The sequence below is a fragment of the Aplidium turbinatum genome, chromosome 9 (genome assembly GCF_918807975.1).
Source record: "Aplidium turbinatum chromosome 9, kaAplTurb1.1, whole genome shotgun sequence".
Classification (NCBI taxonomy): Eukaryota; Metazoa; Chordata; class Ascidiacea; order Aplousobranchia; family Polyclinidae; genus Aplidium; species Aplidium turbinatum.
Genome location: NC_137480.1, coordinates 9,778,976 through 9,793,631, shown reverse-complemented (window position 1 = coordinate 9,793,631; position 14,656 = coordinate 9,778,976). Strand labels below are relative to the sequence as shown.

Sequence of the window (14,656 nt, the reverse complement as noted above, 5' to 3'; positions counted from 1 at the left end):
AATCATGCAAGCGAAAGTTTGTCCCAGAGTAACGTTTCCCAAACGTGCATGTGAATTTCCTTTTTTCTGGAGAATTGAACGTATTTTTATGTGTCTATTCAATTTTATTTTTCTTTGCTGGCGCAAACATATAGCGAATGACATTACAAACACACAACTGTAGCACCAACAAAACAAAAAGATGGCAAAACCAAAAGGTTTAAAATATGCATTGGGGATTTGCACAGCCACCAAACCTACTTCTTAACACGAAAAAAATAACAACGTTGCCTACTCTTGTAAAAAAAGGGCGTTGAACGTTTAGTGTTGGCAAATAGCCTAAATTTTTAAGAATTGGGTTCAAGTTACCAAACTTCCATAAAATAAAAAATAAAATAAAAGATCATGATATACTTCAACGTTTGCATTAATATTATGTTTGTATCTCTTGTGTATTTAGACTTTATCGCAGACCTTATTGACAAAAAAGGATCAAATTCAGTGAAACGCCATAGTCTACCAATATAGATCAGGAGTCGATTTTTACCAAAAACAGCATTCAGATATCATAAAATCCTGATGTGATACAAAAAATCTGATCTCATTTTTGAATTCAGCACCCAAAATATACCCTAGAATGGCATTTACTATGCTGAAACAAAAAGTGTGTTGGCTTGTGTAATGATAAATGAAGAACTGACAAAAGAACTGACATTGCAAGAGGAGCACAATAAACATAGAAATGTACGAGACTTCAAAGAACTGGCCAGCTACACCCGCGGCAGCGGGAAGCGGTGTGATTTTGGGGTGGCAATGCATCCGGGGGAAGGTCCGCTAGCTTAGGCCACGGAGGCCAGGTTGTGGAGTCGAAGTATCAGTGGAAGGAGAGTGTGGATCGAAAATTCGTGAACTGTAGGACACGTCCGCAAAATTTAGAATGGCGGAACGGGCCAGGAAGACAGGCTTAACTTTCGCAATGCAAAAAGGTATTGCGGCCTTCACGTTAATTCACAAGTATGAGTATTTAATTGGCCCTCGGAGAAATTTGAGTTTGGAACCCTTGGTTTAAAACCAAGATATAATAGGCTAAGCTATTTGTAGGCTAACAAACGTTTAAGTTGTTAAATGCATTAAATCGTTAAGTCACTTTTATGGATTATGACTTATGAGATAGTGATGTGTGCCCAGCAGCTAAATGACTTGACGTGACACAAGAAAACTAATGTCAGTTTGAATTTAGCGCCCAATACTTGGTCAAATACAGGGAGTAGATTTAATTTAACAAAACCTGTTCTTAACTTGTGTATTTTTGAAACAGAGAAGCTAACTTCAACAGTTAATTTGCAAATATCGATAAATTTGTACCTGAGCAACGTGTTAACTACAACGTTTATGGCTCGGCAGTGCGAAAGAAGATGCAGTAAATTGCTGCTGTCCACAATTTTCTGAAAAAGAACAGAAAACTAGAGGAAGTAAAGCACATACTCGGTTGACTGATAGTGACACGCATGCTCCACGTTTTGAGCACGTCAAGAAGTAGCTACTGTACTTTCAACATTTCGAATAAATTTCCGGGATACAATGACTACGCAAACGCTTTAGTTCATTTTGGTTTTGTTTCTGACCATCACAGAAAACACAACGGGTCAAGAATGGATCCCTGAAAGAGCATATGTTGTTAACATTTCAATTAGGCCTAGCCTAGATGATAGTTTGCTATTGATGACCATCTGTCACTGAAGGCCATCTGTATTGAAGACCATCATCTGAAGGCCATCTGTCACTAAAGTGGTTCATGAACCTATCTTTTTCTATCAAGTCTTCTAAATTTGGTTGATCCACCACTGATTGACACATTCTTTTGCGATGAAATTATAGGCTATACTGAAAGGTCCCACTGCTGCACTAGGTGGTAAGCTGGGGGCACACAAGGACATGGTCCACTGTTTGGGGCCACAGATAGGCTACATGTAACAAGGCTCGTGTTGCAGCCTCACTTTATTATTGCAGATTTAGTATACAAAACCATAGGTTTTATTAAACGCACGGGTGATATCTTTCTGTTTTAAAGCCAAATTGTTTGTTACATAAAAATCTGTGCTTGGTGAGAAAAGAATGAAACCTGCTGTATCTTCACAATACGAATTTTTTTGGTAGGCTATCTTTGAAAAACTTGGCAATAGACTAGTTTTATGTAGGAACTAAAGTGTTTGCAGCTATCCCTTGCAAAAATACGTATAAACTGCTGCAATTTAGAAAGTTTTAGAATTTGGTACTTGTTACAGAATTGAAATATGGTACATGAGTTTGGCATGCAGTATATCATTATTACATGAGTTGTCATTGCTACTGCCGAAGCCGGATTCAGCAAGTAGCCTTGGGGGAAGAGATTTAAACAAAACAATATGATGTGTAAGACCACATTAATCCCTCCTTGCAAATGCACCGTACATAAAGTTACTTTTCTGTGTTTTAAGAGAGCCGATCTCCTCAACCGACCCCTGAATCTGCAACTGTGCAGAAGGAAAAGGCTACGTTATCTTCGCCGCTGCTAATTTTGGAGGGATTTTAATAATGTTACAGTGGAATAGTGGCCATTGAAGTGACTTTCACTTTTATTAACCAATGAGGAGTGTAGTCTATGGTTGGCTACTAGCATATGCAGCGATAAGTTTGCATTAATGCAACATAACATAAGCGATATTAACTTAGAAATAAAAGTAATACCTAATAAACAATATTATAATAATAAATAAAATATGTATTTTTTCTAGACCTCTGCTATGTTTGGCATATATTGTTTTTCGTTGTAATGGTCAGAAATAAAAACAAACTGGACTGAATAAAAATGTCTTTGTTCACAACTGCCTGATGCAAAGATATAGCACATGACAACAACTTTGCCAAACGATAAAAGATTTTACTCACGATCTGAAAGTGAAACGGGAACAGATAAAATTAAATACAGGTAGAAGTGCTGTCAAAAAGGTTAACTTTAAAACAAAACTAAAAATGAACTATATGCAAGAAGGTATGCGAAGAACTTTTCAAGACCAAGTTTAGTGAAGCATTATATCAACATATTACTTCCTCAACACAACTATTCATACTACTTCAGCAAGCAAACTACTTGCTGAGTTATTCAAAGTTGCAAAAATAATAGTAAGCACTTTTTAATTGCACAATATGATGACTGTAGTGAGAGAAACGGAATTTTCGTGTCCTTCACTGTGGGAATTTTAGGTTACACCAGGGATACCTAAACTATTAGTTTAGGTTGGCTATCCCTGGGTTACATTAACAAGCATTCAAGACTAAACTCAACAAATACATACAAAAAATTTTAATTTTGGTATAAAAAGTTAGCAAATCACACACCAGCAGTAGCATTGAAAAACAATAAATAAGAAATTTAAAACAAAAAACACAAACACAATTAGATCAACAAAGTCGTAAATTTAAATTTCCGAACTTCATGAAAGATTCATTCATACATTACGAAATAAAATTTCAAAGTAGGAAAAATACGTAGAAATCTGCTTAATGTCCATGATAGTTGGGGATTTGTATTACAATATTGGTCGTTTGTATGATCGGTCCACACAAATTCCCATGCATGTGACTGCAATCAACTGCACGACGGAACAGGAATATCACTGCTCAACAATAATGTGATCAGAATGAGATTTCTATGACAGAACAAAAAGAATGGTTTCTATGAAGCAAATGAGCGGTGCCAAGTTGGAATCTACACAGGCAGTATGTAGTTGAAGAACATTGAAACAGAATTTGACACTAATTACAGTCTGCGACTCTTGCAATTATGTCAAAAACTCTGTAGATATGTTATATGCAATCCTTCCATTATATTTTTTTACAGTTTTTATATAAAGCGAGCTTGATAGTAGCCGGAAAGGGATTTACATGCTTGTGCTTCATATTGAACCGTTGAGTGAGATTTCAGGGAAAACAACAGGAATTTCTAAAAGCACGATGTGGGAAACGAGCTGATCAACACGGTAGCCACTTTAACAAGTCGAAATTCTGCCACTGAAATTGACTAGAATGAAACCGCCAACCAATCATAAGCTACGGTTTCAGTGACGTAAAAAATTGCAAAACCGCACAACAATAACTTAAAGCAACTTCTTGTCAACTCATCAATAAAATAATGTTCAAAATTTAAAGTACAACCAGAAAAATTACAAGAATGGCAGCGCAAAACTATAAATAAACCTAAAGGAAAAATTACCATTTGCTCCGTTCACTATTTCATAATCTTGCAATTTCTTTTCATGCTATAATATTTACGTGTTATTAGATAAGTAACAACACTGCATTGATAACCACTTCTTTTGTAACCTCGTTTATGTCTTGTTGATCAGTAGAAAAAATAGGTCGCTTTGAATTGGTTTTTAAGTTTTCGAACCAGTTTTCACAAGCATTAATTTGCTTTTTAAGAAAGTAGCTAAAAACAACACGTAGACGGGCAACCTAAAAACAGTTCGCAACATCCTTGTTTCAAACACCCAATTCTCACAACCAAGATCCCCTAACTTGGGTTTCTGGTTACATTCTTGATCAACATGGGGCAAACACACAGGCAAAAACTTCAATTATTAAAACACCATTTAAACTGCACTATTCAGGTAAAAATGAATATTACTGTATGTATAATTGTATATTAAACCTGCACATTTCTACTGAAAGAATCACTTTTCAAGTGGTAACGTTAAACCCAACTTACTGCCTATAGGTAAATTGCTTAAAAAATTAACTTTTGATGGATTATCGGCAAGATAAATAACGTTAAAAAAACGCATTAGTAGCTAATCCTCTTGAAATCAAGGAATCCATGTCCTGGTCGGATCAAGAAGATTTCGCGGATATGAGGGGAGATGCATGAGATTGATAGAGACCCTGCGAAGGAGCAGGATGACAAACAGCATCTTGCCCAGTTGGATCACAGTAGAGATTTAGGGGAAGAGGTATGTTGTACTTGGTATAGACCGAAATAATAACTTCATGAAGGTTAGGGGGCTCTGGAAGACGACAGAGCTCTTCTCTGATGGCTAGCATCTCGAACCATCCCTCTAGAACGTGAAACGAAGGTCTAAACGTAGAAAATGTGAACACGTTTATTTAACGTTGACATGATAAAACGTAAGCTACCAAGTTTTAAAAACAAGGACAAGGGTAATATTTTGCGAACGTTTCGAAAACTATACCGTTTTTATCGTAACTGCGATTGAATTTTTTGATAAGGTTGACCAGACGTTCCAACTATTTTGTTTCTAAGGCAAGAGCTTTAAATCATGCAAAATTGACGCAAACCATATCTAATTGTCTAATGCACAAATACAACGCATACTTTGCAACTGATAGCTTGAAAACAATTATAAACAATAACGATGATCAACCACATCTTTCGAACAATGGAAATCGTGACAGAACGCATACCTGTTGTCAGGCAATAGATCGCTGGCATGTACTGCTATAGCAAAGAAAAATGCAGGGCAAGTTAGACAAAACTTCGCGTGAAAAGCTAAAACAGCGAGACCAAAGTCCATGTTTCTGGGGAGGTAGTCTGGGTCGGCTTCCACTCGGCCGATGATCTCGCATAGAACGATACCTGGGGATCATGAAGTCACTTAGAACGTTTTGTTTATTCTTGGGGCGATGAGCGAACGACAGTGAAATGAGTGAAAAAAACTTAACTTTAATTGAATTTTCATGGCAGACACTTCAGATTTTTACAAAGGCCGTAATGAACATAGATATTTTGACAATTCTGAAAGAACATGTGTTAGTCTAAAAAGCTATGCCAAGAATACACGTCTATGCCCCATCTCCATGCGTGCTTTAACAGACCACCAGAATCGAACACACAAATATAGAAAAAAATGATAACAGCCGCACAAATGTTGTAATCATATCTTTTCACCCACCTCATGTAACATTAAGTTGAAAAGATTTTTTTTCTTTATATATCAACAGATCGCTGTTGTGCATGCCTTTGTACATCATGGAAGGGCTAACAATAAACGTAGCAAACGCCGCCTAGCAGAACTTACCAAAAGAAAACACATCCACTCTTTCATCATACATATTCCCGTACAGCATCTCGGGCGCCATCCAGTAAGGGGTCCCAACTACGGTATATCTCTTCTTTCGGCCCAATGTTCCGGATTTTGGCTGAATCCTGGCCAACCCAAAGTCAGCAACTACAACAGTTCCGTCCTGTTAAAAGCAATTTTGACACAATTGAATGCCTATCGCCCACACACAGCTTTAGTAAGCAATAAAACAAAGAGAATAAAATGTTATATTGGTGAGATGACATGGACATGTGCCAAGGAGGGAAGAAGTTTTCTTCGAAAGGCATTGACTGTGAAGGTAAATGGAAAGCGGAAACGGGGACGTCCAAAATGAACATGAAAAAAAACAGGTGAAGAATGAGGGAAACAAGGTCGGACTAAAGGAAGAAGACGCGAAGGACAGAGCGAGATGGAAAATAGGAGTGAAGGCAATCGCTGCATGAAAAAAATCGGCCACCCTCCACTCTAGTGGGAACAAAACCGCATTTGGATGATGATGATGACAATTGGCAAGTAAAAGTGAACTCTCTTGCCGTAAAAGTGACCACTTTTAACAGAAAATATACGATCATTTTTCATCTTTATCAGCACCTTGTCCACGCCACCACTTCTACCGAATGAAGCTTTGCACGACAAAGTATTGTTGAAGTTTTAATTTGAATCGCAGTCCAGTCCAATCAAAAAATAATAAAAAATAACAAATCGGGCAACACTTAACATACATGTTTTACGAAGCAATTTCCTGAGTTCAAGTCGCGATGGATAATGCTCCGAGAGTGGAGATAGGACATCCCTGTGGAAATGTCCCGGGCGATGCAGACTCTTTGTTGCCATGACAAGTCCTCATCCATGTTGGAAAGCACATCTGAAAACAGAAAATTATTATTACAATAACAAGGTCTTTTAATATCGTTTTAGTTTATTAATTTTGACTAATTGAAAATTCATCTTTTCTTATAGCTTTGGTAGAGAGGTACTTTTTAAAAACCATAGACAGACAATCGATAACAACTTAATAACATTGAATTGCATAATTCAAAAGAGCAACGGAACGGAACACCTAAACTTAACAGACATCAATAAACACAGTGCAATCAAAGACCACATTTATGACTGCAGTATTTGTTCCAATATCAAATTTACATTAGATTCATTCAAGATAATTCGCAACTGTCAATCAGAGTTTGAAACTAAAATTCATGAGGCACTCCAAATAAAGCAGCACAACCCCAGGCTCAAAAAACAATTATTCGCTAAAGGGGCATCTTTTTTGTTGAATTTGTATTAGCTTACGTTTATTTTATGTTATGTTGTCCGCTCACTATCTTGTCTCATGACCACACTCCCGCATAATTATGACAGATTGCTACCACCTTTTGTGTTTGTTCGTCAGTTGTTGCTTGTACGCAGGTCAGTGCAGTTTTATTGAATTTCAGTCATTTATTATTAACATTTCACGAATAATTTTGTTTTGTTTAGATGAATTAAGATATTTTCCTGAAGAGGGCAGAAAGTTTTGCCGAAAACGTTTGAAATTATGTATCTGTTTCATTTCTGTATTAATTTTGAATTATGCAATTCAATGTTATTAAGTTGTTATCGATTGTCTGTCTATCATCTTTTCTTAGTCTGAGAGGGCTTTTTCGGAAACTTCATTGTAAAAGTTTTAGTAACCAACACCAAGTCCGATTACCGTACTTGACAGTGCCATTTCTAGACTAAGTGTACCCAAAAACCGTAAAATGGACAGCTGATGTTTATATTGCATTACTCAACCGCCCTAGTCGAAAATTGAACCAGGATTACCTGATATTACATAAGATTACGTGTATGGATGTTGAATCAATGTAAAAAAAATATTTTTTTCTAAACACAATAAAACGTAAAAAGAACGGTTCTAAATGTCTGGTGGTTCTAACCTTTCAGGGAGCCGCATTCAACAAACTCAGTGATGATGTTCAGACGCTTATCTTTGTACAAAACTCCAATAAAATGGATGACATTGGGATGTGAAAGATTGCGCATGACCTTCACCTGAGGACGTATTAGGAATTAAACAGGTTATCACAATATTGATATCAAAACAAAACACGAAACTTCAAATACATTATCTTGCGACTATGGCGAACTGAATTAAACGTTTTTTTCATTTTTTTTAAGTTTAAAATACATAACTAGTGCAGAACGTTTTTGTCACCTGGAAAGCCAAATTACACTAGTTCAATACATTGTTCACTAGTGACAACTTACTAATCGCATCGGTCCAATTCAGTTCAATTCACATAGTTCCAAGTATAAAAAAGGCAGGTGACAAAAAAGCATACTTAATGCAAACTTTTCAGTGTAAAGCATACTTAATGTACACGGAATATAATTTTAACCAGAGCTTTGGTTATTCGTATGGTTTCGCAGTGAGCAAGCAAGTTGAAACATATCAGATATCATCGGGCGCTATGCAACACTTATAAGGGTTTGGAAGTGTTTTAGCCCAACTGGAAATTACAGTGTCTGCTCATGAAGACTTTGTCTATTTTTCAGAAAGAAAAAACTTAAAAATGAATATTGACAGAAGCTACAAGCAAGATTGAGCATACCTCTTTCAAAAATGACTTTTCAACTTCTGGTTCAAGTGAATTGAGAACCTTAAGCACCATCACCTCCCCAGTATCCCTGTGGGTCACTTTGATGGCTCTCCCGAAGAACCCCTGTCCTAACACCTCGCCGTGTATGAGGTCGTAAGGACGGAACACTCTGGATAAAGGAGATTTCGTAAACAATCAGAAAATTGGCACAAAAAGATTCCTATAGTAAAATAGCCAAATTACTTGACAAAGCGCAATTTCTACCATTAAGAAATTATAACTTTTTCAGATAGTTCACATTTAGTAAACAAGAAATTGTGGAATGGAATTGTTACTTTCATGTACAGTATTTCTTTGTGATTTTTTTCAGTTTCAAAAATATGCGTTGAAGTTTCTTTACGTACCTTTGAGAGTCATCTATTTGAGATCCAAAAATTCTCATCGACTCACAGCGATTCAAGTCAGATGACATATGGATCCCTTGATTGGAATGAACCAAGAGAGTCGATTCTGGAGAATTGATCCCGGATCTGTAAGAAGTCACGACTGATAAATAAGCCACAAGGAAGGAAGGAATTTATTTCACCCTCGAACTTCAAAGTATATGCAGTGTACGGAATTGGTTGAAAAATGATGAAACAACATTTCTAGCATACAACATCAGTCGCAGCATTGCAATTTTATAAATTTGACTTTGCTCAGTTGAAAAACCCTTCAGCATAACGTAAACTTAGCAATACCAGTACACTAGCATTGCAAAGTCAGCTTTTTTCGGATGAATTAACAAAGTAAAGATTCTATTTGAATAAGGCACTAATGATGCTATACAGCAGTAGAGCGAAATACATATGCCATAAATAGTGCTCTGCTGATTTTCCATGCATTTTTAATAATAAAAAAATACTGAAATGATACTTGATGGAGAATCGCTGGCCTGCTGCTTCGTTGTCAGGAGATCCCCTATCCTTAATGGAACTCAATAATTTATGTAACGTACGAAAATATTATTCGCTTGAAAGTTATAAAAAGCATGTAAGTATAACAAAGTTTTTCGAAACTCACCTTGGAGATGTTTGCCTTATATTTACGTAAGGAAGGTCACTACGCAAGGAATTGCTGCGTCTCGCCTGCTCAGTTCTAGTCACGTTTCTACGACACTTCAGCGTCGCGCTTTTAGCCTTCGCAGTGTCCTCTACCTCGACAGGCAACTCTATGGTTGGCGGTAAAATGCGCCTGAGAGACTTCCGCTTCACCTTTCGTCGCTTAGTTCGAGGTGGGACCTTTGGTAATTCCTCGTTCGTTTCGAGCGAGTGGTTTCGAAGTGTTTTTTCATCGCACAACGACAAATCACTTTTCGCAGCATCCAAAAGCAGTTTCGTCAATGCGACTTGCGAGATATTGTCAGTTTCAGTAACGTTCGTTTCAGAACACTCAAGTTTGATGACAGCATTCTCTTGACTCGACAAGTCAGCAATGCGAACCGCTGAAGTGATGCTTTCATCTGGAGGTAATTTCTGCTGAGTAAATGAAACTTCTTTTTCGTTTTGAGAAGCAGAGTTGTCATCGTCCTGAGGTATCACGTGACCATTCAAGTAGCACTCGGTTTCTGAGCCATGGATGTCTATAGATACGGTGTTTTCCATCTCATTGCTACACTTGAAAAAGTTGGGCGACTGAACAGATTGGGTTGTGTTTCCGTTCACTGCTTCATCGCCAATGTCGTCTTCACTGGTGACACAACAATCACTCATATCCAAGTTAATCATTACTTCAGATTTACATACAACGTCATCAGCGCCCAATCCAGGATTCGAACCGGGTCCTTCTTGAGGCTGCACGATCGCTTCATCACCAATTGTATAAATTGATGGTGGGTGAAAGTTGAAGTCCACATTGACATCGTCCAGTGATGCATGACAGCGACTCGGGTCACAAGCATCATCTGACAAGTCAAATGCAAGCAGGTCAGCAGCTGGATTATCTGCCACGGTTTCGATTTTTGTAAGAAGCGTTTCGGGAGATTGCGTTTCCTGATGTTGTGATTGGGATGGACAGCTGTTGTGGTTGGGATTAATCTTGCTAGGAGATTGTTGGGGTGACTGGTGAGTACAAAGAGAATGTTGACCGAGACACATCTCTACAGGCGCTTTCGTTTCTCGTTGTATCGTCACTTGTAGTGGAGTATTCGTATCTTCAAACAGACGATCAATCTAAAGTTCAAAACTTTGTTAAATAAAAAAGAAAACAACTCAGTTTATTACATGTTGTGCAAAGGCTGCAAAGGTCACATAATCTTCTCTGCGGGATATGTAAAACTTTTTATAAACAATCAAGTACAAACACAAATGTGATTAAAGAAACAGAAGTAAATTGAACTTACTAAATCTAGTGCATTGTGGTCGACAGCTAGGCCGTTCACTTGTAAAAGAATATCACCAACTTCAAGTGAGCATTCATCTTTATTCTTGATTCTAAAAAGACTTTGCCTTTTTATCTCAATAAAACAATAGAAAAACCGAAACAGCTAAAAAGTTACATTTTTGTCAAAAATAACCTAAAGTTTGTTAAAGCATGATAAAACAAATAACCGAAAAAAGCAACTGCAGTTTAAAACTGCGTACTTTTAATGATGTATCAATGCTATTTATGTAATTTATTTACCCGCAAACTATTTGCCCGGTCAGATGACTGATTCCTTCACCGGACGGTGGAACAACAGGTGGATCTTTTACTGTAATTCCATATCCAGTCTTACAGTGCGCATGACAGGCACCTAAATAAGAAAAGATCTTTTTTCAATGATTAGCATTGTTAAAGCTAAAAGACACTACTGTCCGTTTGGCACAAATTTTACTAAACTAATAGGTTCAAAAGCTATTCGAAGAGGCTGAAGATATGTGAAAATAAAAGGTCAAAGAGCAAACGAAGACTGCTTTTTCTGAAACCAAAGAAGTGCAGCCAGCTGTGATCATTGGTCAGAAAGCTTTCGTTATGGTGACATCACATAGTGCAGGCATTGTCTACTATCCGTAACTTCAACAGTCAGTGATGATGAAGCAACGTGGCAAAAAGAAAAGTACAGAAAGGAAGCAATCGGGTTTTTGAAAAGTTTATTGTTCTCATAGGCATACCTGACTTGTTGATCGTCGGATCCATTGGGTAAAAGTCAAGCATTGTTATAACTGTGCATGCATACGACTGAGAGAACGTCTCGCTCGTGATTGCACCTGCCTGTTTGTCGCTTAGTAAACCCTAAAACACAAATTTGAAATTAGAGAGGTAATCAAGCGTCAGGTCAAATGGTAACCGTTGTATGGGCGAGTGATGAGAGCACCTGCATGGTAGTTACAAGGACATTGGTTCGACACCTACCGAGAACATGCGATTAATGTCAAAGACAAGAAACGTCATGCTTGAAGGTGGTTATAAAGCTTTCTGCCCTTTTCCTCTTTTCAGTTTAAATCAATGAAATTATTCCTGGATTCGATCCAAGTTAGCTAAATCCGTCTGCACACGTTTAATTATATTGGAAAAAAAAGACAGATTTAGGTAGATGTAATTCGGTCAAACGGCAACTGATAGCCACCTCACCGTTTTTTCAATATCAAAAACAGGTTGGATTTACATAGAAAAAAAAAATATATATCTACCATCAAATATTAGCGACAAATTTTCTGACGTTTCTGAGTCAACTTACCTGATAACAACTTGAACAAAACAGGGTTGACTTTGATGTATCGTTACCTCGGACAAACAGAACCAACGTGTACAAATCACCGTCCGAAATGCACTTCTTGCAACATTTGCATTTAAAACACTCCGGGTGAAACCGGTGCAAACCGGCAATCTAAAAGCAAACAAGATCAAACTGTCATATAACCTAATAATTAACTATGCTAAAAGCACCTTCAAAACTAAAAGCATGGTTCTACTCAGTAGCGTAGGCAGGAATTTTAAAAGGGGAGGGTTTTGACCACCCAGCGGCGGGGGGTCTGGGGGGCCTCCCCCCAGAAAATTTCGAAAAATTACTTTGAATTTGGTGCATTCTGAGAGCATTTTCACCAAAATGTGGGTACGAATATTCCTGTAAAGTGGTGCTGTCCGGTAGCCTAGCAAAAGGATAAGATCATGTTTACTTCGGCATTTTTCGGAAATAAAGCAAAGTCTCTGTGTTTTCTTGTTGCTAATTCCTGGCTGAGATGTTTGAATGTTTGGTATTGGCATAACTCGCTCTTTTAATGCAATTTTGTTTAAAATTAGGCAATTTTTTTTTAGACTGAAAGCATCATTCTCAATATCGTGACGTCACACGCGTGCCAAAGGGGGGGTTGTAACCCCCAACCCCCCCCCCTTGGCTACGCCACTGGTTCTACTTCTATACAAGTAAACTGATACCGGAACTTGGATGTAAGTATTACAAAAATAATTTTTCTACTTGTGTTATATTAATCATGTAAACCATCCCAGACAGCAAATCAGTCGTTTTTTTACATTGATTCATTTTTTTACATTGATATGCTGTTTGGGATATCACGACGTGGGAGTGTCTTGAGTTTGTATTCATACTGAAGTTTGTTCTCAAATCAGAAGTTATACCAAGGTGTTTAGTGAGATGTCTCTCACTAGACTGACAACAATTATGCGTTTAGCACGTCAGTGCAAAACCAATAACAATAATCGGCTGCGGAGAAACATAACAATGATTTAGTTACCATAACAGGACCAGTGATGATAGTTTGGCATTTTCTGCACGAATGTCCATATTTGTTCCAATAATCTTCCTCGCAATACAAGGCCCCTTCTTGCTCGTAGTAATCATTGTTTAGATAGCATCCGCAATGAAGGCACCTGAACAGTTATTTTCAAAATAATGAAAAAAATTAACGCTAAAAAGAGTAACTATGTTTTTCGATCTCACCTTCTATCTTGCAGCAATTGCTTAACTAGTTTCTTTTCTCGCATTTTCCAAAAGCTTTGAACTTTATTGAACTTAACGTTGCTCTTGAAAGGCGGTAAAATTTTCATGTCTTCCTTCATGATTCTCAAAGGAGAACTGTGCACGGAGGCTGGGGCAGAAGAGGTATCAATAAATGACAACTTGGATTTAGTTTCCAGCTGATTTTCACCAACGCTGTTCAACTGAGAATCACTTTGATTATTTTCTGAATATTCCATAGATTTAAACAAAGCGTTGAAATCTTTTTCCAAAAACGACTGTTTGCTTTCGCACGAGGTTATGTTTTGCTTGGTTGATGAGGGAATCTCAGATGACACGTCCTTGGATTCTACGCAGATGCTATCTTTTGATAATTTGGATACATTTTTAGGAACATTATTTTTCACTGGTTTAAGCGTGACATGCAGTTTCTTTGCATTTGCATCAGCATTTTCACTGAGTTTTGTTCTACCAGGTGTTGTACAATCACTCGCACGACTGTGAGAACTTTTTTTTGACCAATTAGCAGCCGATTGTTTGGCATCACTGTAGGTACGACCAATTGCTTGAAAGAAGGAACGATGCGCTGAAGATCTTTGTCCAACTGCGTGATTCGCTGGCGCCTCCACGTCATCAACAGACAGACCATGCGCAATACTGTGATGCTTGCAACCAGAAGATAAGTTTTTGTGAGTGGAAAAGTTGTTTTGATTGCTTTTTGGATCCGTTTGTGCAGCTCGTCCGCCAAAATGAGCCTCCCAAAATTTCTTTAAGTCAGAAAAAGGCATCTCTACTTTTTTCGGATATGATTAAGTCGGTTAGTTTTGTTTTGAAAAAATACATTCTTCACATCCTATGACGTCTCATCGTTTCTAAAAATATATGACATAATTAAAAAATGTGAAAAAACATTGTATTGCCAAAATCGGTAAGTAAAAAGTTCAAAAACGCTTAATGGGTTTACATCAAGTTCAGTTATTATTTTCTAAAATCCTCTGCAGCCCGTTCACCCTTACTTGGGATCATCAGAAAGTCCTTATTCAAATTAAATAGAATCTTGA

At 37.5% G+C, this 14,656-nt stretch overlaps 1 protein-coding gene across 1 annotated transcript; it reads right to left on the bottom strand.

Annotated features, from left to right (window-relative positions):
• Positions 1 to 2,884: 2,884 nt before the first annotated feature.
• LOC145776662 (uncharacterized) lies at positions 2,885 to 14,383 on the bottom strand. The gene is made up of 14 exons (XM_082587893.1): positions 13,578 to 14,383; positions 13,372 to 13,507; positions 12,357 to 12,506; positions 11,791 to 11,911; positions 11,321 to 11,432; positions 11,040 to 11,130; positions 9,722 to 10,869; positions 9,064 to 9,189; positions 8,672 to 8,828; positions 7,997 to 8,111; positions 6,800 to 6,942; positions 6,054 to 6,219; positions 5,440 to 5,611; positions 2,885 to 5,092 (listed from the first exon to the last, which is right to left on the bottom strand). Exons 1-14 carry the CDS (start codon positions 14,381 to 14,383, stop codon positions 4,849 to 4,851), a joined length of 3,687 nt encoding a protein of 1,228 aa, XP_082444019.1. The 3' UTR covers positions 2,885 to 4,848.
• Positions 14,384 to 14,656: the final 273 nt, after the last annotated feature.

Bases quoted from the DNA above. Each gene is read 5' to 3' on its own strand.
- LOC145776662 (XM_082587893.1), bottom strand. From the start codon at position 14,383: ATGCCTTTTTCTGACTTAAAGAAATTTTGGGAGGCTCATTTTGGCGGA. The intron at 13,508-13,577 runs GTGAGATCGAAA...ATAACTGTTCAG, and splicing joins CAATTGCTGCAAGATAGAAG to GTGCCTTCATTGCGGATGCT. The intron at 11,131-11,320 runs GTAAATAAATTA...AAGTCTTTTTAG, and splicing joins ACCGGGCAAATAGTTTGCGG to AATCAAGAATAAAGATGAAT.